This window comes from Pongo abelii, chromosome 12 (assembly GCF_028885655.2).
Source record: "Pongo abelii isolate AG06213 chromosome 12, NHGRI_mPonAbe1-v2.0_pri, whole genome shotgun sequence".
Lineage (NCBI taxonomy): Eukaryota > Metazoa > Chordata > Mammalia > Primates > Hominidae > Pongo > Pongo abelii.
The window spans coordinates 99,895,218-99,922,901 of record NC_071997.2 but is presented as its reverse complement, the minus strand read 5'-3'; the positions used below and the strand labels follow the sequence as shown (position 1 = coordinate 99,922,901).

General features: G+C 41.4%; 1 protein-coding gene and 1 long non-coding RNA gene across 4 annotated transcripts in view; both read left to right on the top strand.

Annotated features, from left to right (window-relative positions):
* The window catches only part of TTC27 (tetratricopeptide repeat domain 27), a 203,055-nt gene extending 197,423 nt beyond the window's left edge, over positions 1 to 5,632 (top strand). The window contains 2 exon segments of the mRNA NM_001133856.1: positions 1,955 to 2,055; positions 5,398 to 5,632. Coding sequence (NP_001127328.1) covers positions 1,955 to 2,055; positions 5,398 to 5,520 — 224 coding nt within the window. The 3' untranslated portion in view covers positions 5,521 to 5,632.
* Positions 5,633 to 8,326: 2,694 nt separating this feature from the next.
* Positions 8,327 to 27,183, top strand: LOC103889872 (uncharacterized). Of its 3 annotated transcripts, none has more exons than XR_008522465.1 (7): positions 8,327 to 10,091; positions 21,219 to 21,319; positions 21,900 to 21,993; positions 25,363 to 25,522; positions 25,606 to 25,825; positions 26,389 to 26,501; positions 26,622 to 27,183. It is a non-coding gene; the product is annotated as an uncharacterized LOC103889872 (long non-coding RNA). The 3 variants fall into 3 exon arrangements; XR_008522464.1 differs by having other exon boundaries at positions 21,157 to 21,319; XR_654240.3 differs by having other exon boundaries at positions 21,157 to 21,319; positions 25,606 to 27,183.
* Positions 27,184 to 27,684: the final 501 nt, after the last annotated feature.

Genomic DNA, 27,684 nt, shown 5'->3' with positions numbered 1-27,684 from the left:
AGGAGGCACTGCTGCTTCAGATTTTCTGATGATCTGAAACAGCAAGTTATTTCTCTGCCTCTAGCTGTCTCTCTCTATCTCAGTCTATAATGCCTTTTGGAAATGGGATTGAGTAGGAAAACTAATAGAGTATATCTGTCTTTTTGCTTTACTTTTGTTTTTGTCAGAATGAAAATAAGGGATTAAAAAAGAAATACAGCAGTTTCTGATCTAAACTGCTGGGTACTAAACAGCTTGAATACCGCTGCCATGGTGATTACAACTTCCCTCTACTAAGAGAAACAGACTAATAATCCCCACTATCTCTGGGCTAACTCTGCCTTTTGAAACTGGGCTTAACATTGCCAATTGCTATGCATCCTTTCACCCTTTAATGAGAAATGTCAAAGTCTAATTATTATTCCTTATTATTACTCTAAAATAGGAATGTCAAACCTAGTTCTTGCTGGCCTTGGAAGATATTAATTAATGACAGAACTCTGTTTTGCCAGGCACAGGCAGCCTCTACCGATTGATTAGTGTTTGCATGCAAAAAGAAATCTGTTGGGCTGGGTATGGTGTCTCATGCCTATAATTGGGAGGCTGAGGTAGGTGGATCACTTGAGCCCAGGAGTTCAAGCCTGAGCAACATAGTGAGACCCCATCTCTACCAAAAAATTAAAAAATTAAAACATTAGCTGGTTGTGGTGGCATGCACCTGTGGTCCCAGCTACTTGAGAGGCTGAGGTAGGAGAATCGCTTGAATCCTGGAGGTTGAGGCTGCAGTGAGCCATGATTGTGTCACTGCACTCCAGCCTGGGTGACAGAGTGAGACCTTGGCTCAAAAAAAAAATTGATATTCTATCCTTGGTCTACAATCTAGAGTATAAAGTAGACTTTAATCCTTGCACTGTTTAGTGTCATTTTAAAGGAGTATCTGATTATTGGTCTGTTTGAATTTAGTGAGCATAATTTGGGGAACAAAACCAAGAACAAGTCAGTGGGGAGATATTGGGCATTATGTTTGTACAAAGCTCTTCACTTGTTCTCATAAAGCATTAATAGCCAGGCCTTCTACCAGGAAGAACGATGCCTTCTTCGTAATTTCAAGTTTTGGGAAAATGGGTTCCCCAGAATGCTGGGAGCAGAGTTGTGATTCACTCTTCCCCATTCCCTGCTGATACCAAGCCTTGCTCAGGAACTTAAGAACCTGGTTGTGGTCGCGTTCTCTAAATGAAGACGCATGGGTTGCTGTCAGTGCTTCCTGAATGGTGCTTCAAACCCTGATTATGAAAATGCAGTAAGAATTGAGCTGTACAGATCTGGCATGTCACTTCCTTGGGCTTGTGTCATCAGCAGTTGTGAAGTCCCCATTGGGGACTTGGTAGCATGGAAAGCCACACAAAGATGTGCTGCATCTGTTTTTGTCTGTGTGGGTACTTTGTTTTCAATAATATTTTGTCTCCTTGCCTAATTTTATTTGTCTATGCACATGTGTGCGTGTGTGTGCTCAAATGCATGCATGTATAGGTGTTTAGGGTCTCTTCCCAGTGATCTGTAACTCACCAAAAATCACCTGTTTTTCCCAAAATTCCCTGGAGCAGTAAATTATCATTCTTAAAGAAGGATAGAGAAAGGCCAGGTGCAATGGCTGACACCTGTAATCTCAGTGCTTTGGGAGGCTGCAACAGGAGGCTAGCTTGAGGCCAGTAGTTCAAGGCTGTATGCCACACCTCCAGCCTGAGCGACAGGGTGAGACCCTGTATCTTAAAAAAAAAAAAAGAAGAAGAAGAAGACGGATAAAGGGAAAAGCTATGTACATAATTATTATTATTTTTCAAAAATAAAAACTTTCCAGGTAGAAGTGTTTCTAAAGTCTGTTACTATAAAATTCTAATTAAATAATTGGCTTTTGTACCTGTGAATTATTATTAACACTTTTTAATGGATGTTTCTCTCCATATTTATCTTCCAGTGGCCATAAAATGCAGTGAAAACAAATCCAGTCCCCAAGAAGCTGTACAAATGCTTTCTTCAGTTCGACTCAATTTACGGGGCTTGTTATCTAAAGCAAAGGTGAGAGTGACATGTGAGTTAATTGGAATTGTCATATAGAAAAAGGTCATTAGTATCAGCTTATTGCTGTTAAATCTTCTTTTACATCAGTGATAATTTTAGGTGCATGTTTTATTTTATATAGCAGCCCCCTCATGGTTGGTTGTGTTGTGAGGATACTATTGGCCTAATGGCTAGACCCCTCTAAATGTGTATGACTTAAGAGTCTTTGAAATTGGCTGGGTGCAGTGGCTCATGCCTGTAATCCCAGCACTTTGGGAGGCCAAGGCGGGCAGATCATTTGAGGTTGGGAGTTTGAGACCAGCGTGGCCAACATGGTGAAACCCCATCTCTACTAAAAAATACAGAAATTAGCTGGGCATGGTTGCGGGTGCCTGTAATCCCAGCCACTCAGGAGGCTGAGGCAGGAGAATCTCTTGAACCCGGGAGGCAGAGGTTGCAGTGAGCCGAAATTGCACCACTGCACTTCAGTCTGGGTGACAGAGTGAGATACCATCTCCCAAAAAAAAAAAAAAGTCTTTGAAACTAATGTTTACAATTCATCCCTTAATGCTTTCCTTAAATTAAAATAAAACAATGCTCTTGTATTTATTGTCATTTTTTCCCAAAGTGTGGCATATATGCCACTGGTAAACTTCTGGTTTAAATATATATTCATTTCAGTACATATTAGAAAAAAAGTAGACTAGCTCATCAAGCCTATAATTTCATGAATATTATTGCTTATTTTGTATTTAAAGTAGCAATGTAATGTTTCCTTTTAGAAAGACTCTTAAGTAAAAAAACTGACTTAGATAAAAATATTAAGTAGGTGGTATATGGATTTGAGCAAAATTGTTAAGGTAGATGGCGATTGAGGTTTGACAACTGAAATACGCCATTAGTTCACAAAAACTAACTTGTGGACCGGTACTGGGCCAGAGATGCCTAAGAATCACTTAGGGAGCTTTATTGAAGACTGGATTGTTTCTTGGGCTCTATCTGTGACTGATGTAGATTCAGGTCTGGGATGGACCCAGGAAATCTGTTGAATTTCCTATGTGATTTTACTGTGCAGCCAGGTTTGGATTATACCTCTGGAAGCAAAATTTGGACAAATATAACTTCTAGCACAATTTAGCACTTACTTTTCTAGCCTTTACTTGCTTTCACTATTGCATCTTGGGTTGCAAAGTAATTTTGACTTCTTTTTTTTTCTTTTAATACTTTAAGTTTTAGGGTACATGTGCACAATGTGCAGGTTAGTTACATATGTATACATGTGCCATGCTGGTGTGCTTCTGAGAGTAAGTCTCTGGCACAGGGAGGCCACTTCTGAATACCTTTTTACTCTGTAACCACCTTTCTGAGTATTTTTTTGTTCTTATTAATGGTTTGATCTTTTCAGATCAAGGCATCATTTTTGCCTCTTTAAATAATTAACTTACTTCACTTTTCCTATTTATCTGCATGACCCAGGAGAACTATATTTCCTCCTAGCTTGGCAGCACAACTTCAAAATTGTGTGTCTTAGAAATCTACAGGAGCTCCCTCAAAGTCAGAGCAGCCGGGTTTTTTTCCTGTGACTTTCCTTCCCAAAGTGGGAGCGTTGTTTCCTACTTTTGATCAGTGATCTAATCAAAGTAGTTTACTTCTACTACTGCCACAGGAGTTTACTTCTTCAGGGTATACTGTGGCTTCCTTTTGTCTGTGCAAAGATTTTTCTTATAAATTACTACTTTATGTAATCTATACTTGCATGACTTGAATAGTATTGTCTGTGCAGGTACTGCACGCCTTCCCATATTATGGTAGATTCCCAAATAATGAAAATGCAGCCCCAGAACATCATCTGTGTTTAGATTTTCATTCTCATTAGATGCCAACTGGATTCTCCAAAAATGGGAAAAATTACTTCCCAGTGCCTCCTCTGAAGCATATTTCACATATATTTGGGAGTCTCTGGTTTTGTAGATCTTATGCCTTTTCTATTTAATGAATTAGGTTTGTCAAACTGAATGGCATTCCAAAAAAGTCACTTTTTTAGAATACTTTAAAAAGTGAAAATGAAGATTGAAAATGAATGACAATAACTGTGTTAAATTGCTTGCAGCCTATGTTAAATAGGCTTAATTGAATGAATCTCAGGTCTTTTCTTGCCAGGCCAGGGACTTCCTGGAAATAAGCTCCTAGTACCTAGAGGCTCACCTAACAAATCATCCAGTCCATGCTCTCCCAGGACAGAGTGACTCCCCTGCCCATTCGCACCCTGTCCTTGTACAGGTTTGCTGCCAAGTGTGGCCTGAAGGGGCTGTTCATGAGAGTGCTGGAGAGCCTGGACACAGAACAGATTTGACCCCTTACAGTCTTTGGGACTCTCAGCAAATTATTCACTTTTTTCTAAGCCTCAGTTTCTCCATGCTTCCTCCTTACCCCACAGGGAAGTGATGCCAATTGATTATGATTTGCAAGCACTGTAATTCTTAGTTTAAAAACACCCACACACAAAACAAAAAAACTATGTGAGGCTAGATTATTTTCCTAAAAGGTGTTTTCTCTACTGATGACATTGGAGCGGTTCCTACTTCATTTTATTATGAAATGCTGTACAAATCGTATAGTCAAATCCAATGAAACAGATATTTGGCAAGCTACATAAATGATATTTCTGAATAAAACATATACACAGTCGCATGTACATACCTGCACACGTGTGCACACATACACATACAATGGGGTCATAAAATCCTGAAGTTGATTTTCTTGGGGGCCTATGTTGGCTCAGCAGGCAGTTCCTGGAGAGGCATTTCCAAATGTTTTCAGCTATGGTAGCATTATTGAAATATAAACCTCCCAAGGCAATTCCTTTTTCAGGGAGAGGACACAGTTATTTTTATTTTGCTGGACTTTTTTGCTAGGATAATCTTTGTGGTCTCTGAGGCCTAAGCGAAATTAATTTTCAAATAAGTAGCATAAAGGGTACGATTTATATGAATTTGAATATAGAATATATTTGTTTTGCTTGCATACACAATAAATAAACTCATTTTGTTTGGTTGAATTATGTCTGTTCATTCAAAAACCATCCTATAACATTGAAATGAATAATCAGAATTTAGGCAAATGCTTTGAAGAGCAGAGCTCATTTGAATTTATAAGTTCAGGCATGTTGTTTTGATTCGCCCTTTAATTATTTTAGCTTGTACATTTCTAGGCTAGTGAACAGAAAAAGATGCTACCATTGCTATTATAATTGTATAGTATTATTATGCAAAAGGTTTTTTAACTCTATACTCTGTATCTATTTTATTTTAAAGAAATTTGTGTTGTTTTAATACTTCTGCTTTGTTTTTTATATTACAGCAACTTTTTACAGATGTGGCAACTGGAGAAATGTCCAGGGAATTAGCTGATGACATAACAGCTATGGACACCTTAGTGACAGAGCTCCAAGACCTAAGCAACCAGTTTCGAAATCAGTATTGATTCTGCTGGAAGCAGATTCTGGAAAAGGTGCTTTCACCTTCTGGTAAAAGATACATCTGTATATCTGAAATGCAAGATATTGATTTTTAAAATAAATTTGTTTTATGACAACATTCTTGGTTTTGTGATGTTTTCAATTTTATATGCTTTCTGAAGTACATTAAATTTTTAAAACTCCCTATTTCGTTAGGTCTAATTATAGTTGAGTTCAGTATTTTTATTCTTGAGGTATTTTGGTACAAAGAGCAAATAAATTAATTTTGTTTTTAATATAGGGTTTATTCTCTTTCAGCCTAACATTAATTGGATCATACTTTGGAAAACCTTTTGTCTAAACAGGTGAAAATCACATACTACAAGTTTGTGAAATCATTAGATTGACTGCTTTATTTTTCAAAAGTGATAAAAGAGTAGATTTGGAGGTAGAAACATTTGTGCTTCTTGAGATTTTGTGCTTGTTTCAGAAAGATACAGACTTGGCGAAATTGGAAATGTGAGCATGGTTTAACTTCTAAATCAAGAAAATGCAAGAAAAAAATGGCATAACCTAAATTTTTACTTAGTTACTAGGAACTAGGCTGTTGCCCCTTCATTATGTATACAACCGGCCCCAAAGATAGTTGTTTAATTAGGGTATTATGGGTGAAGACAGCTATTAATGGTGCCATATTACAGAAATGCCAAAGTAAAATGCTTTCAATGTCTATGGAACCAAATATTGAAGGCAGCAGCTGAGCTTAATAATCTTAGTACAAAAGTCATAGTGAGGAATTCTAAGTCCTGGCTTGGGTTGCTACATTTTGGGTCCCATGTATAAATCACTTGGCCCTTTTTCTTTTTCCATGTTCTTATATATAAGATGTAAGTAATTTCTACTCGTAGCCTCTTTGTGAGTTTCAACTGCCTTTGGAAACTTAAAAATTCACAATCTATTAAGTATCCTGAACATTTAAAAACCATCTTTAAAAAACTCTTTCATTAGTGAATTTTGGTTATGAATGCTTACCAGTGCTAAATGCTCTCATTTCTGAACCACCTGCTTCTTTTCTATTAGCATATTGCCTTAAAAAAAAAGTTGGCATATGCCCCAAAGCAGTTTCTCTTGTAGCAGAGACAATACCTGTGAGAAAGACCAATAAAATGAGTTAACATTAAGGGTCTACTTAAACCTTTTATAGAAGTCATTGAGGAATAGATGGGTGAATGGATGGGTGGATGCTTGAATGGGTGGATGGAACAAGATTTTAAGATTAATTTTTATTAGTATCAAGCTGTGAACCCTAATAGAAAGTGGACAGAAAATAAATACTGAAAAGGACAATCATTTCAGCAATCAAGTAGAAGACTGAAGTAGAGCATCAAAGTTGTAGAAGTTTTTGGTCTTCAGTTTGCTTTCCTTGGGTTCAAGGTAGAAAGGCATCAGTGATTGTGAGAAGTCACAGACCAAGTCACAGAAGAGCTATCTCCTTGCAGTCATGGTCTCCAATGCTATGCTGGACAAAATCAAAGTAATATTATTATATATATTACTCTTTTATCTTGGAGTGATCTCACAAAAGTGAGAGCTACTAGATGTTTTCTTTAAAGGCATAGACCTATTATTATTATTATTTTTTAATCTTACTTATGTGAGTGTTTAAGATAATTGAAGAAAATATGTGGGGAGGTGAAGTAGGGAAAGCTTGGGGTTTTCTAATTAAAGCCTCATTTCTGCTACCTAACATTTAATATTTAATTTAGCTACTTGGTTTTTTCATCTGACAAATGAGTGTGGTGATAATAGTACTTTTTATCAAGTTGTTCCTATCTCTTAAAAAACATTTTCACCTAGCCTCAGAGTTAGTGATACAGAATCTGTATATACTCCAGCCTGGGTGACAGAGCAAGACTCTGTTTCAAAAAACAAAAAGCAAAAAACCTGAAAACAATGCTGTATTATTTATTATACGGTCTTTGGTGCTTTGTGTTGATATATTATGGTTAAATGCTTGTGTTTCCAAATGCCTTATGTTTTATAAGTTTCACTTTGGTTTCCAATTATTAACACTTTTGCTTTCAGAATTATTCTTTTGCTTTTTCAATTAGAAAAATAGAAAGGATGTGATCCTCTGATCTTACTGCCTTCCCAGAGTGTGAATAATAATTATAATAGCTACAAGTTATTGAGTTCTCACTATATACCAGGCATTTCACCTAGCATCATCTTTGACCATCAAAAGAGCCCTGCTAGGTCTGTTCGTGATATCACTAGAAAACTAACGGTCACAAACTCTAGAAAGAGAAAGAGCCAGGATTTGAAGACTACTAAAGCCCGCATTGTTTCTGCTTTTGCTGAAGCTTCCAGTTGACCACTGATTTCAATCTTCTCTTTCTAATAATGAGATCTGGACAGTTTGCCCAGCATCATTTATAAAGTTCTCCAAGAGAAATTCTGTGAGGTCTCTGTTAATAATAGCCTGTGGTTTGTTACGATTATTTACTCTTGGCCGGGCATGGTGGCTCATGCCTGTAATCCCAGCACTTTGGGAGGCCGGGGCGGGTGAATCACCTGAGGTCAGGAGTTTGAGACCAGCCTGGCCAACATGGTGAAACCCTGTTTCTACTAAAAATACAAAAAAATTAGCCAAGCATGGCAGTGGGTGCCTGTAATCCCAGCTACTCAGGAGGCTGAGGCAGGAGAATCGCTTGAACCTGGGAGGCGGAGGTTGCAGTGAGCCGAGATTACGCCACTACACTCCAGTCTGGGCAACAAGAGCAAAACTCCATTTCCAAAAAAAAAAAAAAAAGAAGAAAAAAAAATATATATATGTAATTTACTCTTTTTAAATAAAGTTTTAATAAATTCCTCACTAGCTTTTCCCCAGAGGTAGCATAATAAGCATAGTAAATGGGGCCCCTAACTGCAAAAGAGAGAAGATAGGCTTCAGTGGAATACCTAAATGCAAACTCAAGAAGCTTGCAGAGATGGTACTGAGACTGGAAGGCAGAGCAGTGGCCGTGTGTTGAGAGGTGGGAGCAGGTGGGACTCAGAGCTCAGATTCCCAGAGTGGATGCTGAGGTTCCCATTTAGGGGTGGAAGGCTTGGACCCACCTAGGATGGAGCCTTAGCACAGATGAGGACCACAGCCATTGAAAGCATCGACTTATTTGACTGTGTTATCAAGACTATTCTTATGCTGTACTTGTTTCTCTTGGGCATGCCATTAGTGTGGTATTCATAAGCAGAAATGTAAAAAAGAAATGACAAGAAGTATGTGTAGTAAATCCACCTACTTTCCAGACTTAGTTCAAAGATTATGACCTAAGCAGAGGTCTGGTTAGTTTCGGCTTTGTGAACATTTGTCTGAATTATAGTAGTAGTTTACTAAGCTAAAAACCCTAGGTGAGTCTGATGAAAAGTATTTCTTTTTTTCCATTGCTGTTTTTGTAACATCCACATCAATCTAAATTGCTGTTTAGATAAGGTAACTCTACTTTACTGGCCAAGAGTGAGGAATAAAATCTGTTAAGTGGATGCAACACACTTCCTTTCCGCCTGTTCATTCAACAGGCCCTATAGTGAAATGGCAAAGAGCCTTTATTCAAATGGTGGGTGCCATGCTGTGGTAATACAGATGGATTTTTCACAACATGCAGAAGTGCTTATAAATAGATACGTTTCAATCAACAAGTAGCTTATTCAGGCATGTGCTCAAATATAGTAGCTGCATTCATTAGACAGACATTTCCACTAATCCCAAGACTATACTAATAAAAGAGTAATCCCTTATGGGCTGGTTTGCTTTTAACTCTTAGAGTCCTTCACACACCAAGGCCTAATAATAATTGTAGCTGTATTTGTTTTTCACCAAGTGAACTTAACCCATTTATGCCGGAGGTTGCAATTTTAAAAATTTTTGCAATCAGAGCTTGGTGATGACCTTGAGCAGTAGAATATAAATAACTCTCACGCGCTTAGCGTTCCGATAATGGAACACTAAGCATAAATGGGTTAAAAGCTGAGCTTATCTTGGAATTTTTCTATTCTTATTTTTTTAAATTGCAGGAGCTTAGTGAAGAAAGAGGTGCTTTTTACTCTAGATACGTAGCTTGCAGCAAAGCCAATTCAAAAATCAATTTGTGTGTGTGTATGTTTTCTCAATACTTTATCATAAAGCACTTCTCTCTTTCACCTTGGTTCATAGAAGTGTTCGCTTGAGCAGAGAAAACTGTTTTGTTCTTTGATGTTAGGATAAATAACAAGTTAATGGTCAATTTTGAGAGCACTTGCAAGCTCTCACTACAGTGGTTTGCCTTTTTCCGTGGACTTTTTCCCCTTCAATAGCTCTTTACTCCTCCTATGTTATTCAGAGCTAGCTGTAACCCGTTTGCTTAGCACAACACCAAAATTTTTCCCTTGCTAGTGATGTCAAATCTGCCTTCCTTTTTATTATTCTGACTTATAAACTGCAGTGACCGCTGAGTCAACTTCGCCATCTCTTGGCCCTGTGCCAACATTGTGTTCTGTGAAAAGAGTCCTGCCAAGGGCTATGAGGCAGAAAAGTGGTATTATTAAAGTGGTCTTCTGAACAGTAAGTATCAGCCATTTTCTAATCTTTTGTGATGTTATTGCCAGAAAGGGGGAGGGGGAGGTAAATCATGTTAATGTTGTTAAGGATCTAACCCATGCATTGCTAACCTTTTCCAGATTGAGGGCTCAGATGCACATCAGTATCTATAGGCACACAGAAATTATTGCACAGCGCTGTTCACAGACAGATGTGCTTCTTGAAGACTCTATTACTGTGAGACTCGAAGTTTCTTAATCTCTGAGCCTCATTTCCATTATCTGTAGCCTGTTGGTGATCCATATTGTACAGGGCTGTTATATACGATACCAATTGAGAAGATGCATATAAGGTGCTTTAAAAATAAATAATATAGAAACATGATGCAAGCAAGAGTGTCTTCGAAACCATTTGATTATTAACAATGACAACCTTTTCTGTGCCCCACTCAGGAGCCTGATGACATTCAGTGCTGCTGGGCTGTGATACCAAAATGTTTATTAGCACTTTCATTCTGTAGCAACCTTTTCCCCATTTCTGGGTGGCAAGTGGTGATAAGGGAAGGGATAAAGAAGAAGGGATAAAGGAGAACATGATGGATTTTTATGAAGTAAACGAGAAAGAACCAAGTTCCCATTATTAGGATTTCTCAGGTTGGTGCTAAGAAAAGGAAAGGAAAAGAGGATGGGGAGGAACAGGCAAAAGCAAAACAAAAAACTGATGAAATGGAGAAGTGGCTGACTAGGATGAAGTCAGAGGATTAGAAGACCTGGATGAAGTCTCAGCTTTACCACCACCTAACTGTGACCACACCTGAGCTCCTGAACCTCTCAGCCCCAATTTCCTCAGCTATAAAAATGCAAATACCCATCCTACAGACCAGACTGAATTTATCAGATGATGTATGTGAAGTACTTTGTGAGCAACTGTGTACAATTAGTTATTGTTATGATCAAGAGAAAGGGGCATTGTGGATGGTCTATCAGTTCCCAGGGGCTGGTGGAGTCCCTGGATAGGAGTATGCAGCAACCTGGCTCCAGTTTCTGTAATCCCATGGGGGTCATAACCCTGGGGTTTGAGAAACAATGCTGCAGAATATCTTTCAGTCTTGCCCTTCATCACTCTTTACTCAATCAATTTGGCCTAGAGGATATCTGGTGCCAGGGTTGATAAAAGCTGTCTTGGTATTTTTACAGCTGTCTGGTCAGAAGACATGCTTATGCCATAACAGCTCCAGCTCCTTCTCTCACTCTCTCTCTCTGTCTCACTCTCTCTCTCTCTCTCTCTCTCTCACACACACACACACACACACACGAACAGCACTAGAATGTGCTTTACATATGAAGTTGATTCCCCTGATCATTATCAGTAGGACATAGGGTGATTTCTTCAGATAGGTATGCCCTGATTAATGTTCACCCTCCTCCTTTAATAAATTGCAGAAGTGTTCCATGTTTATCGCCAAAAAATTAGAAAATACAAATAAGCAAGAAGAAAAAAAATCATCCAAAATCCCACCCCTGTAGAAGATAACCCTGTTAACTTTTTTGTATATCCTTCCAGACTATTTCTTATATAAATAAATACACATATATCTGAGAGATATTGGCTTTTTGTTTGTTTTTACTTAATTAAGCTTTTCAGTAAAACACATGGAAGCAGGCCCTTCATTAACATTTGTGGAGCTCCAGGCCAGAGTATATATAGAGGCCTGCTTACTATATATCTAAATATTTCAAAGTTAAAAATCAAGCAAAGAAATGGTGAAATAGAATTTGTTTTATGCTTTGATCTTGACAGATATTCCTTTATAATGACTTGGAAGGCCATATTTTAATTTGGAGTTCTCAAACATCTCAGAACTCAACCAAAAAGGGGTGCAGAGAGAGTCAGCTCCCTTCCCCTATCCTGCTTTGCAGGGTCCCAAGTACACATGTGGACACGCCGGCTGCAGGTGTCAGGCATGTCTTCAGCACCCACAAACAGCTCTGCATGGCTACCAGTCAGACCTGGGAGTGCACAGACCAGACACCACTCCACCCTCAGGAACATGGGCACAGAAGAGAGGCACATGCAGCTTCTGGATGCAGGCTTTGGGCCTGTGGGCAGGGAACTCCTGGGGTCCCAGTTACCTGAGAGTGGTCTAGAAGGTGGGGCTAATACAGGCTCGAGGCATGAGCAAAAAGTGTCTGGAGGAGGGACAGAAACAGAAAGTCCCAAAGCATAGGGATTCCTTGCCTTGGTTTAAGGGTGGTACTGACGGGAAAATGGTGTCAGATACAGGAGTTGTTGGGAAGAACACCTATTCTTCTTTCCTTAATATTCCTTGAAAGAGAGAAAATTTCTGTTCCACAAGGTAGGAAGCAAAAGAAAAGGAGCCTCTCTCTACTCCATATTTATTCCAAGGGAGGAGGAACAACTTAAGGAACTAAGGAACTAGACAAATCCAACTCTGTGTGTGTGTGTGTGTGTGTGTGTGTGTGTGTGTGTGTGTGTGTGTATCTCTTTTGTGTCTCTCTCAAGATAGGTAAAACGAAGGTCTGTCACCCTTGACACTGTTGGCATTTGGGCTGGATAATTCTTTGTTGTTGGGAGCTGTCCTGTGAATTTTTATTTTTTATTTATTTTTATTTTTTTATTATTATTATTTTTTGAGACGGAGTCTCGTTCTGTTACCCAGGCTAGAGTGCAGTGGTGCAATCCCCACTCACCGTAACCTCCACCTCCTGGGTTCAAGCGATTTTCCTGCCTCAGCCTCCCAAGTAGCTGGGACTACAGGCATGCGCCACCACGCCCAGCTAATTTTTGTATTTTTAGTAGAGATGGGGTTTCACCATGTTGGCCAGGATGGTCTCAATCTCCTGAACTCGTGATCCATCTCAGCAGATCACGACACCCCAAGTGTCTCCTGGGGGACAAAATCACCCTCTTTTGAGAACCAGTAAGTTAAACAACAGATTAGACAGATAAGGAGAGAATTAGTGAAGGGAAGGATAGCTCTAGAGATAATTCAGCACATTCTACATCAGACAGGGAGAGAAATAAAAGTAGGTAAGAGACACAGAGGATAGATTTCCAGAAGAATATATCTAATCAGAATTTCAGAAGGATATGAAAGAGAATTGGGAAGAAGTATTTGAAGAGTTAATGGCTGACAATTCTTCAGAATTGATGAAAATTATTCTCAAATTCAGAATATCCATACAGACTTTAAAATCACCTCTCAATTTACACATACACATAGTCTACAGGATTTTTAAAAGGAAAAAGTTTTAAATTATACCATTTATAATAGCATGAAAAATTCAGATACTTTGCAATAAATATTTTTAAAGATTGATAAAGGCACATATATCAGCAGGAAAAAACATTTTCAGGCAGACTATACATTATATGTGTTGAAACATCACTATAGCCCATAAATATCTGCATGTCATTATATGTCAATTAAAAAATAAAATAACTTTTAAAAAGTCCTAAATTTAAAAATGGTGGGAAATACGATGCTGATGAATTGGTAAACTCAATATAGTAAAGATGTTTTTCCTCAAACTGATCTATATATTCAATAGAGTCTTAATAAAAATTCCAGTCTACTTTTTTGTGGAAATTAAAAATATGATTCTAAAACATACAGGTTGAGCATCCCAAATTCTGTATCTAGAAAACCCTATAGTCCTTCCTTCAGCTGATAAACAACTTCAGCAAAGTTTCAGGATACAAAATTAATGTACAAAAATCTGTAACATTCCTATATACCAACAACCAGCCAAGCTGAGAACCAAATCAGAAACACCATCCCATTCACAATTGCCCCAAAAAGAATAAAATACCAAGGAATACAGCTAACCAGGGAGGTGAAAGATCTCTGCAATGAGAGTACAAAACACTGCTCAAAGAAACCGAAGATAACATGAACAAATGGAAAAACATCCCATGTTCATGGATAGGAAGAATCAATATCATTAAAATGGCGATACTGCCCAAAACAATTTATAGATTCAATGCTATTTGTATCAAACTACCAATGACATTCTTCAAAAACTAGAAAAAACTATTTTAAAATTCATATGGAACCAAAAAAGAGCCCAAATAGCCAAGGCAATCCTAAGCAAAAAGAACAAAGCTGGAGACATCATGTTACCCAACTTCAAACTATACTACATGGCTACAGGAGCGAAAACAGCATGGTATTTGTATAAAAACAACACATAAACCAATGGAACAGAATAGAGAGCCCAGAAATAAGGCTGCACACCTACAACCATCTGATCTTCAACACAGCTGACAAAAGCAATGGGGAAAGGAATCCTTATTCAATGAATGATGCTGGGATAACTGGTTAGCCATATGCAGAAGATTGAAACTGGACCCCTTCCTTATACCATATAAAAAAAAATCAACTCAAGTTGGATTACAGATTTAAATGTAAACCCCAAAACTATAAAAACCCTGGAAGACAACCTAGGCTATACCATCCTGGACATAAGAACAGGCAAAGATTTCATGACAAAGACACCAAAAGCAATCGCAACAAAAGCAAAAATGGACAAATGGGACCTAATTAAGAGCATCTGCACAGCAAAAGAAACTATCAACAGAGTAAAGAGAAAACCTACAGATAGGGAGAAAATTTTTGCAAACTATGCATCTGACAAAGGTCTAATATCCAGCAGCTATAAGGAACTTAAACAAATTTACAAGAAAAAAAACATTAAAAAGTGAACAAAGGACATGAACAGACACTTTTCTAAAGAAGACATGCATGCAGCCAACAAGCATATGAAAAGAAGTTCAATATCACTGATCTTTAGAGAAATGCAAATCAATACAATGAGATGCCATCTCAAACCCAGAGTAGCTGTTATTACAGAGTCAAAAAATAAGATGCTGGTGAGACTGCAGAGAAAAGGGAACACTTAATACACTGCTGGTGGCAGTATAAATTCGTTCAATCATTGTGGAAAGCAGTATGGTAATTTTCCTAAAGACAGAAAATCCATTCAACCCAGCAATCTCATGACTAGGTGTATACTTAGAGGAATATAAATCATTCTACCATAAAGACACATGCACATGAATGTTCATTGCAGCACTATTCAAGTATCAAAAACATGGAATCAACCTAAATGCCCGTCAACGACAGATTGGATAAAGAGAATGTGGTACATATACAGCATGGAATACTGTGCAGCCACAAGAAAAAATGAGATCATATCTTTTGTGGGAACATGGATGGAGCTGAAGGTCACTATCCTTAGCAAACTAATGCAGGAACAGAAAGCCAAATACCGCGTGTTCTCACTTATAAGTGAGAGCTAAATGATGAGAACGCATAGACACGAAGGGAACAACACACACTGGGGCCTACTTGAGGATAGAGACTGGGAGGAGGGAGAGGAGCAGAAAAAATAACTATTGGGAACTAGGCTTAGTACCTGGGTGATGACATAATCTGAACAACAAACCCCCCCTCCACGACACAAGTTTACCTATCTAACAAACCTGCACATATACCCCTGAACCTAAAAGAAAAGTTTAAAAATGTAAAAACTATAAATCAATAAGAAAAAAATCAAGTGGGGAAAAAACAAGTATTTTGCAAAAGAGGATAATATCCAAAGAAAAATACAAAAATAGACTCAGTCATCAGAGAAATGCAAATTAAAATAAAGAGATAGGACCACATACTCAAAAGAATGGCTAACGTTAAAATGACTCTGCATACCAAGTGTTAGGATGTGGAGTAGGAGTAACTCTTAACAATGCTAATGGGAGCACCACTTGATAGAAACACTCCGGAAAACAGCTGGGCAATATCTGCTAACTTCGAAGATATGCATGGCTGAACAGTTTTACTCCTGGGGTGCACACACATACCCAAGCACAAATGTTGGCACCAAAACTCTCATACAAAAATGCTTATAGCAGCATTATCTATAATAGTCCCCAAATTGAGAAAATCTAAATATCTACCAACAGTAAAATAGATGCATAAATGGTGGGATATTCATGCAATGGTGTGGTCTGCATCAGTGAAAGTGAATGTTCTAGCCACATCATGGCAATAACATGAGTGAATCTCTCCAACACTATGTTCAGCAAAGGAAGCCAGATGTTAAAAACATTAAAAATTTAAAAAGTGCATGCTGCATATTTCCACATATATAATAAGTTCAAAAAGCAGATTAAATTAAACTGTATTATTTAGTGATGCATGCTTAGTATAAAAACTATAAAGGAAAGCAAGGAAGTGATCACCACCAAAGACGGACTAATGGCTACTCTTGTGGGTATAAATGGGTGGTGGATGAATGGCACTAAAGGACTTCCGGGGAGCTGGCAGTATCATAGTTATTAACTTGGCTCATGGCTAACATGGTTCTTCTGCCAAATCATCAAGTTATACATTTTTGTTTTGTGCAGTCTTCCCAAATGTGTGTTGTGCTTCACAGTAAAAAGCTTTAAGATATTAGGAAGAGTGCAGTCAACTCTTAATGTGAACCTGAATGTCTGCCTTCTCCTCTCCAAGTTTTTGCACTTTTCTACCTCTTTATCTTTTCCTTCTTTTTGAGGAGACCTGAGCTCTTTCCTCAAGTAATTTTTCTCACAACTCATAAAATTGACTTTTGAAAAATCATACTGCATTTTGAGGTGAAACTTGGCAACACAAACCCAAACTTAACTCCATGTAACTTTAACTCCCCACCCACCCCCACTACCAAACACCTCCCTAAACAAAATATAACAACATTTTACAACTATAAGGTGGTTTTACCCTAAGGCAAAAATGTGGATAATTTGACATTGCACTCTAAATTCTTTATTTCTTTTGTCTAATACAGTTAAGATCCTATGCTGTCCGGATAAATGGGGGGTACTAACCTAAGGCAACCCAGGCCAGCATAGGCAGTGATTGAGTGTGGTCATCTTGATGACCAAAGCCAGCTTCTCACATTTCTTCTTGAAAAGCATGGTGCTGACATGTTTAATATCCTATGGCATTTCCTTTGGGCTCTGTAGACTGATGGAAAAGGCCCCTGTTAACATCTGATGGCCAAGTTGAATAGCACAGCCTTGAGACCCTCCACTTCACAGCTCCGGTTACGGGGGTGATTTCTCATCAAGTTGTAGTAGAAATACCGATAGTCATATCCTGGCAGGATCCACACACCACTGATTATAGGGAGAACACTTATGTGTGCCTGGATGGTTTTGGACAAATAAAGGTGAAATCTCACCCACAACTTCATAGGGAATGATAAATCAAAATCCAGCACACTACAAAAAAGAAAATGATAAAGCTAAGGTTTGAAGTTTTTCTGGAAGAATTCCAAAAATGCATATTTCAAGGGAATGTCTCAGGGCAACCCTAAATAGACTGGTGACCTATAGATCAAAGACACTGTATTTTATTAGCCGTCTCCTGACCCAGCCAATCCGACTGTCCTTCCCTAACTGTTACATGCATCCAGATAAACCCTCCCCTGTCTGTCTTTACTTTCTTCCTCCGAGAATCACAAATCAACCCTGACAACATTTGGTTTCTCATCTTAAGGAATGTTGCTGGTGCATTCTTTATGTGAAAGAGGCAATCCCAGGAAGGGGTATGAACCAGACTGAATGAAGAGTATCTTATTTCATCTGCACAGAACAAAAGAGTGTCTTTCCTTTCCCAGTGCCTGCAAGAGTCTAAGGACTTGAATGAAAGCAGACTGGCTGAGCTTAGTCCTAAGGATGGATACAAGGCTGGCAGGGAAGAGGGGTTCTCTGGGGTCTGGGGGGTGACTTTCCTTCCTCCATGATTGTTCTTATAATGGAGTCCTGTCTTGCTAAGGGGAACAGTGACTGACAGGGTTATTTATCCTTGACTGCTTCCCCACACTGATCCCACGTTCTTTTTTTTTTTTGGAGACAGAGTTTTGCTCTTGTTGCCCAGGCTGGAGTGCAATGGCGCGATCTTGCTCACTGCAAACTCCGCCTCCTGGGTTCAAGCGATTCTCCTGCCTCGGTCTCCCAAGTAGCTGGGATTACAGGCATGCACCACCATGCCCAACTAATTTTGTATTTTTAGTAGAGACGGGGTTTCACCATGTTGATCTCAAGTTCTAGAGGTACAGTTGGGATATAATTATTTTGAAATATTATGATTGTTTCATAAGTTTACTCTGACCTGGGAATTTTGTGAAGTGTCAATGTGGCAGGCAGTCTGAAAGATGATCCCCAATGATCTCTGGCTCCTGGTGTTCTCAGCCTTGTGGAATCCCCATCCCTGGAGTGCCTTGTGTCTATATAAAATATTGACAACATTGAAAGGATGTCATTTCTATGAGTATGTTACATAAGACAGTGACTTCTTGCAAGCAGAAACACTTCCTGGCTGCCTTTGATAAAGCAAGCCACCATTCTGGAGAGGACCATGTGGTCAGGAACTAGGGATGGCCTCGGGCCAACTGTCCCCATGGCCCTGAAGGAAGCAAGGAGCTGAGGAAGTCAGGTGGCCCAGCAACCCTAAAGGAACCAAATCCTGCCAACAAACACCTGAGCTTGGGGGCAAACCCAGATGGGCCTTCAGATGAGACCCTAGCCCAGGCTGACATCTTGACTGCAGCTCTGTGATAGACCCTGAAGTTAGGCCTGGCTCATCTGTGCCTGGATTCCTCTCCCTCAGAAACCACGAGATAATAAATGTGTGTGGTTTTTAAGTTGCTAACGGTATCTTAGCACTGCATTATAAAGCAGTGGGTAATTAATACAGTAGATTTCACTTAGTCACTAACTATTACTAACTATATTTCTGCATATATTTTATCATTTCAAAGATAATAGACTGACAAAATAATTAAACTGGATATGCTTTCACTCTATGTCACATTGTGTCAAAATAAGTCATCTCCTTAGAGAATTATTTGTAAACTAACAGATCATATAAGGGCAGGCATTAAGAAGCCTCTGTGGTCTAAAATGTGACTCCTCTGATTAAAGACCTTCTGGAGTTCTGCATGAAATACATACTCTTTGCTGTGACATTCATAATGTGACTCCAAACCACCTTCCCAAGATTCCTCCCCATCATACCACTCCTTGTTGGTACCTTATGCCCAAGGAGTGGTTCCTGACCGCCCTTTCCACACTGCAGCCTGCCCTCCCCATCTGTCTTTTCTCCTGCTGCCCTTCTGGTGCTCTCCCTGCTTTACTCTACCTCACATCTGCTGTGGAAATCCTGCCTCCTCAAGACCACCCCTTCGTGAGATTTCTTACAGGTCCCACATCCACCTCTAAGCCAGGTACTCTGCATCTTCCCCTTACACTGCAACACCACTTTTGGCCTTTCTTAGGGTATTTGCATGCTCTGCCCTTCATCCTGGTTTGTCCCCTGTCTCTTCTCTGATTCAGCCTCTTCTGATTTCCCATGTGAGACCAAAAGCTACATGAGGGCAGAAACTGTCCCTCATTCTTGGTGGCCATTCCTACAACCTAGAACATCTCCTTCGGCATAGTGAAGAGATGGTCACGCAGTGTTTGCAGAATTGAATTTCATGAAGGGCAGATCGTGATGTGGTGCAGCATTACCCAGATGGTGTTAACAGCATTTCTACTAACAAGAGACTCTATGGCCAAAGTAGTGTGAGAAACCAAGTGCGCTCTGTCCCTTTGCTATGGTTTGGATAATTGTCCCCAGCAAATCTCATTGTGAAATTTGATCCAAATGTTGGAGGTGGAACCTAATGGGAGGTGTTTGGGTCATGGCAGTGGATCCCTCCTAAATAGATTAATGGCCTCCCTCAGGGGTGAGTGAGTTCTCACTCTGTTAGTTCCCAAGAGAGCTGTTGTTTAGAAAGAGCCTGGCACCTCCCCTCTCTCTTTTGCTTTCTCTCTCACCACATGTTCTCTTCACACACAGGCTCCCCTTCACTTTCTTTTTTTCTTTCTTTTTTTTTTTTTAAACAGACAGGGTTTCACTTTGTTGCCCAGGCTGGTCTCAAATTCCTGGGCTCAAATAATTCACCCACCTTGGCCTCCCAAAGTGCTGGGATTACAGGAGTGAGCCACCGTGCCTGTCCCCCTTTGCTTTCCATCACGAGTAGAAGCAGCCTAAAGTCCTCACCAGATGCATATGCCAGTGCCATGCTTCCTGTACAGCCTGCAGAACTGCAGAGGCAAATAAACTCCTTTTTGTTATGAATCACCCAGCCTCAGGTGTTTCTTTATAGCAACACAAAATGGACTAAGACATCCTCCATGAAGAGCCGCCCTGGGCTTTAGATAACTAAAGTCTCCAAGAAGCCCTGCAGTAAAGAAACAGGCAGAGCCCAACATTCAGCTCTGGCTTTCTGTAATGCTGTGATTTGGGCAGAAGGTGTGGAAGCTGCCTACTTACCTCTCTCTACAGGAACTCTGCCCATGTAGAGCTCACCTCAGAGCGGATGCTGTATGTTTTGTTTTGTTCTTTTCTCTCAATAAGGCTGTGAGTTTATCACACTTTATAGTCTATACTCATTTCCCTTGTTTAGTCACAGGTGATTCCAGGGCGATTTCAACTGATGATGCTTTGAATGGATACTCAACTCCTAAAAATACACAAATCCCGGTGTTAGGAACTAAGCCAGTTCTATTGCATTTAGAACCATATTTGATAACTAGTTTGACATGGTGATTTCTGTCCTCAAGGGACTTTTTGCTCAAGCATGCAGTGACTAAAGATTTCAGATATTAGACACCCACTTTTTCACCAGTCTTTGCCAGATTTAATTCTGTTTAATGGATGTTGAATAAGCCTTTCCCATGTGTCAGGCACTATGCTAGGGTACAAAACGTAATAATAAACTGTTCCTGCCCTAAAGAATGTCTATTCTGACTCAGAGCATAACATATTATTTTAATACAATTCTGCGAGTGCTGAAACTCTGTTATCACCTGCAGATAAGCAGGAGATGGGGAGGCACCAGTTGAAGGCGCTTAGCCGAGAGGAAAGGGGGAACCTGGGATGAGAGTTAGTTGAAAGATGCAGAAAAGTTACCCTGAGAAAAAGGTAGCAGAAAGAAAATCTAGTTTGACTTTTTTTTTCTTTTAATATACTCTCTGCCAGCAACTCTTTCTGCAAGGTCCTAAGGGTTCTAAGTTGAATAACACCCACTCCCTCCCTTCCAGGACTTTAGCTGAGGTTGGTTGGGGCAGAAGTTGGGCAAGACTCATAGGAACAGATTAACAGAGACAGAATCCAGAGGCAACGGGATGAATTCCAAGTATAGGTAATACTTCTAATTTTAATTTAATCATTTATTTCCTCTAAGCTTTATTTATTTATTTATTTATTAAGAGCTAGCATCATTCCTCTGGGTGTCTTGAGCCTGTAGACTCTACAGCTGTGAATTGAAGAATTTCTGTCTGGTCCCTGGTCACCTTTTCCCTGCTGGAAACACTGTCCCTCCCTTCTGTCTCTTCTTGTGCTTCACTTCCATGAAGGAGGGCATTAGAAGAAAGGAAAAGGAAAAGTGCTTCCCTCCCTCTGTGCTCCTGTCACCTCTAATGCTAGGATCTGTTTTGGAGGACTTGCTGTAAAGCGATGGCAGTAGCCACGTCTGGAACCTAGGTCCATGGCTGAAAGAGCCACAGGCTCTGCCATCAGGAGACCTGTGTTAGTTTTGTCTCTGCTATTCACTGATTGTGTGTGCCTGGCATGTTAACTAAGGCTCTGTGTGTTTACCTTATCTTCAAGATGGGGTAAAAAGATATTCACAGGGCTGTGTGCAGATTACTGCTTATGCGCTGAGCACACTGTCCAAAAGGCTATTTTAGGTGTAATTCCCTTCCTCTTTTTCTTTAAATCAGAAAAGACACACTTGGTCTGAGGGTATGTTTCAGCTCAGGCATGCTGCCATCAGGACCACGTAAAGCTGGATTTTTCTACGCTAGTCCGTTTCATGTAAGCTCTTCCCTTCTCCTCCAAAGTACAATTGTTATACCTAGTAGTTGGGAAAATTGTGTCATTGTGTTTGTACCTAACACAGATGACTTAGGAATTTTTTTCTACCCCTTGGATTTATCTTCTCATTTTCTCTGGGTTACCTTGAGAAAGGCAAGAAGCTGGTGTTTATATTGGCATGCAGGATTGAGAGAGAACATAAAAATGGGTGGGATATATATATGCCGTGATGGATGGAGACGTGAACACTTTTGGCTTAAAAATCAAATTTCCTTTGCTATTATACTCAGGCCAAGAAAGCACCAATTACTTCTGGTCTTTCCTGGAGTAATTAATTCACCTATAATGCCTTCCTCTCCTCCCTTCCTGTTATCCCTTCCCAGTAGCTTGTTTTTCTTTATTCAAAGAACATATACTGAGGGCTCTTAGGGACACACACTGTACTAGGGGCAGAGCTCCCAGGAAAAGGCAGCAGGGGCAGGAGGAAATTGCGGGGAGAGGCACACAGGCGCTCACAGCCCCCATCCTTGTCTGCGTCTGACACATCTGTCCTGGGTGGCTCTTGAGGAGCTCCACAGATGCAGTAATAAGAGAAAGGGGTCAGGAAAGGGCCCTGGGCTCCAAGGATCAAAAGGGGAGAACTCAAAGAGATGGAGTGAGTGGGCACAGGCCCCACAGGATGAACTGTGCAGAGAGGACTGAGGGGGCATCTGCAGAACCAGCCTGGCTGGTGGTGATGGGGACAGCCCAGGCCAATGGGGGTGACTTGCGGAAGAGTGGAGAGAAACCAGCAGGTGCGTGGCCATCGGTGGGGCCTGCTCTCCTCGCTCTTCTCCGCAGGTCTGACCCCTTTCATTTTAGCTCCAGATAATGAGTTTCCATCACTTCATTTAGGAAAGCACCAAATGGGTCGGGCCCTGTTTTGGGACTGGGGATGCAAACATAAGCAGGACCCTGTCACTGCTCCCAGGGAGCCCGACGCGTGGTGCTGCGGTTCCTGTTCAGGGCTGCGTAGCAGAATCACCCCGGGGAGCTTTTAAAACACACACCATCCGGAGATTCAGATTCAGCAGGACAGGGTGGGGCTGCCATTTCCCTATCTGCTGGTGAACCTCGAGCTAATGAAAATAGAAGAGAAGGACGAGGAGGTCAACACCCCTGTTTTCCAGGCACTGTGCTAAGTGCTTTATATAAGAGGAAGTGAAATATAGAACAGTGGTGTGCTTCCGCTGGCTCACACCAGCCTAGAGGGGTCAACTCTGTACCTTTCTTCTCAACTTGACATTCAGTGACATCACACTAGTACTTTGAAATGAGCCCTGGTGGGAATGTTACAGCATGGAAATGGACAAATACTAAACACCGGGGCATTTTCCCCTCTAGAAAGCCAGTTGTTAAACATTTACCAGAACACCACTGTGTGTATGTATGTTTCTTATTTAGTGTAATCTTCATAATAAACCCAGATATTATCCATGGACTAACACTTGACAGCTTTCAAATCACTTTTAAATACGTTGCCCTACTCTTGCAATACCCCGTGAGGTATCCTTGTCCCCATTTTAAAGAAACATTGGCTCCAAGAGGTCACACGGCCAGGAAGGGACAGACCTGACATGAAAGGCCAAGCTTGCCTCCTATCAATCAGCCCTGTTCCTGCTATGGCAGGCCCAGCAGGCAGATTTCTGGTTCTGAGCCAGGGTCCTTGTCACAAGGGCTGGAGGGACTAGGCCTGACCCCGTTCTCAGATGTCTGATAACAGGAAGTTTCCCCCAACACTGGGAGGCTTAGCTTAATAAACGAGTTTCCTGTTCTGCTTATTTGCGTACATTGAGTATTCTCATGCTACATTTGGGCCTACATAGGCAGGCTTCCAGGGGCCTCCAATCCAGGGGCTTGCTTTTTCCAGGGGGACCGGCTGTGCCAGGGAAATGTGCCCTTGGCTGCCATGGAAAGAAGGGAATCTAGAACTTTTTAAAACCCGCCCTTTCAAGGTCTTGGCCAAGGCCATGGGAATTTCCAAATATTTCACTTGTCCCAATTGAGGTAGCAATGAGGACGCTTTGCTAGAACGAGGCTTAGAGATTTATGTCCCCATGGAAAATCCCCAGAAGTGAGGGAAACTCATTCTAAAATGTCGAAAATAGCAGCAAACCGAACCAGCCCTCACAGATATCGCCTCTGTAGAAACAGAGTGTCCTGAGGAAGAAGGCAAGAAGAAATTCCTAATTCCCAGGGTCTCTCTCCCCATAATTTAGGTTTTGTCGGGACCTACTGGTATCTGTTGGGACAGACAACTGAGTGAAAATCTGGTCGCGTCATGGAAAAATCACAGTGAAAGATCTTTTTAAGACAATTTTCCTTCATGTTAGGGGTTTGGGCAGCTGGGGCTATTCCACTCACACGATGCGCACTCTGATTACCACACTCAGAATTCTCAGTTTGTCTCTCATACTCGGTCGCCACTACCTGGAGTTTCCGCAGAGGGTGTCAAAGGTGACCTCCCTTACATTCTGAAGGATGTCCTGTCTGAGGGATGGGCTCCCAGAGGGCACTAGATGGGAAGAGTGGTTTGTAGTGCTGAGGACCCCAGAGGTTTTAGAACGGAAGGACTTGACGCCATGCGCTTGCTGGTGGGAGGTGGATGATCCCTTACCAAGCTGTGGCCTCACACCCTCCTATGCTCCCGACCACCCCCAGCGCTGGCTTGACTCCAGGGTGAATCTTTCTTTTCTTTTGAATCCTAAACACACCTCCCCTGAAGTGTTTCAGACAGGCAGGATCAGCAGCAACCCTAGCAGTGTTTGTGCAGAACCCCCAGAGCTGACACTGGTGACTGGGACATGTGACCTGGCACCCCCAGGTGGGTGGGCCCCAGGTGAGTCCACCCGGGCTGCAGCCAAGGAACCTACCTCCGGAATTCGGAGGCTGTGATGCATGGTACCGACGGACTCTGAATTCCAGACTCGGGACACAAGGGAAGATGGAAGGCAACTGTGTAAACCAAAGAGGCGGTAGCAGGAAGGACCCAGCGAAAGCAGATCCACTGGCCAGAATTCCCCAAAGCCTCTCTGCAGTGTGGTTCTCAGACCAGCAGCATCAACTCACTTGGGGACTTGTTAGAAATGAATCTGCCTGTCAGTGAGAGGCCCAGGGGTTCCCGTGCTTGACGGCACTGCACTAAACAAAGCTGAGCCTTTGCTAACTCCTCTAGGTCTCTACCCACTGGCTAAGACTCAGTCAAGGGCACATCTGGGGCTGGAGTATTATACAGTGAGCAGAAGACGTATGCAACTTAAAGAATAATGTTAAGGAGCGGGGGAACGCTGATTTTTTTTCTCTGCCTCTCTTGTATATTCTATCATAAAGGATCTGGACTCAGAAGAGATTTAAGTTTCAAATCTGGCTTTGTCAGTTAATGCTTGTGGGATCTCAACTAAGTCACTGACTTCTCTGAATATGCTTCCATATTTCTACAAAGGAAACAATAGGTGACTCTGCTGAGTTGAGCACTTGTGAGTACCAAGCAGTAAGTATTTTACACCTATTTACTCATTTAATCCGCCTGACAATCCATGTGACACCTGTGATGTTATTACCCCCATTTGACAGGTGAGGACCTGAGGCACAGATGCTAACCAGCTTGCTGGAGATCACACACTCATGAGTGGCAGAGTGGGGCTCGGAACCGCGCAGCCTGGCTCTGGAGCCCTCACTCCATCCACACACCATGCTGGGACCCAGTGGAGTGACCAGCAGACCGGTTGTGTGGGTTAGGTGGAATGGTGGATATAAACCACACAGCCATCTCCTGACCCATGCTGGGCCCTCAGTAAGTTACTACTTTCATTATTATACATGCGTAGATGAAAGTTGGGTGGTAATAGTGATTTTCCCTAAGATGATGGAACTTTAGGTGCCTTTGCCTTTTCTTACCTGTATATTCCTGAAATCAACAGGTTCTGCTTTTGTCACAAGAAGAGAGGAAATAATTGTACTTTTTTTTTTTTGAGACGGAGTCTCGCTCTGTCGCCCAGGCTGGGGTGCAGTGGCGCAATCTCAGCTCACTGCAACCTCCGCCTCCCGGGTTCACGCCATTCTCCTGCCTCAGCCACCCGAGTAGGTGGGACTACAGGCTCCCACCACCCCGCCCGGCTAATTTTTTGTATTTTTTTAGTAGAGACGGGGTTTCACCGTGTTAGCCCCTTGATATGGTTAGGCCTTGTGTCCCCACCCAAATCTCGTCTTGAATTATAATCCCCATAATTCTCATAAGCTCCACATGTCAAGGGAGAGACCAGGTGGAGGTAATTGAATCATGGGGGTGGTTTTCCCATGCTCTTCTTGTGATAGTGAGTTCTCATGAGATCTGATGATTTTATAAGTGTTTGGTAGTTCCTCCTGAATTCCTTCTCATTCCTGCCGCCTTCTGAAGAAAGTACCTTGCTTCCCCTTCGCCTTCTGCCATGATTGTAACTTTCCTGAGGCCTCCCCAACCATGCTGAACTGTGAGTCAATTAAAACTCTTCCCTTTATGAATTATCCAGTCTCAGGCAGTTCTTTATAGCAGCGTGAAAAGGGACTAATACACCCTTCTTGACTTGCTTATGTGACTTGCTCATTTCCAGCATGAGGGAGGAAAGGATAGAAGCCTTTCAGAGCCTGAGCCAAGCTCCTCCTCATAGAAGCACAGAGGATACTTACTCCATCTCTGAAAAAGCTGCCCACACCCCACCTCCATCCAGCCTTCCAAAAGCCACCACGAATGACCCGTAGGAGGGAGGAGCAGAGTGTGCCACTTGCTAGGGACCAGAACCTCTGGGGAGCGGGGATCATCTCTGTGTCTCTCTGCTTCAACTGCATTTAAAATGAACGTTCTTAATGATAAACCTTTCCGTGTGTAAAGAAGGGCGTGGAAAAATGTATGTACTGGAGACTCGGGTAATGACTTTCTAAGTGTGGAAAATTTTCCCCCAAAGTGTTTCCAAATATAGAAAAGTCACATAATAAATGATGAGGTTCATAAACCTTTCTGGCAGCAGTTGCGGGGGTCAGAACAAGGAAGAAGGAATTCCCAGCTCCCAGGGCCCCGCATCCCACACTGTCTTCTGGGCTACTGTGCAACCAATGGTTCCATATCTGTACATACCCAGGGGCTCCTTAGATAAATAATTGAAGTGAAATATCAAACGTATTACTGTTTTTTTAATGTCACTGATAAAGCCCCTAAAATAGACTGCATTTCTCCCCGCTCTTCTGAACCAGGAGTGTTTGGGAAGTTGACAATGTCACTGGTCACATTGTTCCTTTCTCTTGTGTCTCTAAAGGGTTTTGTTGTTTTAGGTTTGTTAATGGTTGTCAAACACATGCCTCAGACATTTTTAACCTCCTGGAAGCCTACTGGACTCAACACACTGAAACCAGCCCTGATTCTCTGCTGACTGCATTTACCAAGATTGAGTCCTATAATTGTCAGGTTGCTGCCAAAGCCAAAGCCCTACCCCACCTGCCCCGCCCCGCCGCCCACAGCCTTCCCTGCGAACCATCTTCAATTTCTTGGCAGCTGTGACTCTCCTCACCCCTATGGGTGGAGGAAACCAGTAGAGGTGCAGAAGATCAGGGGGTTGTGGAAACCTGCATCTTCTTCATGCTCCCCAAACCTTTCTTCCTTGAAGCAAGGAAGGGCCTAGC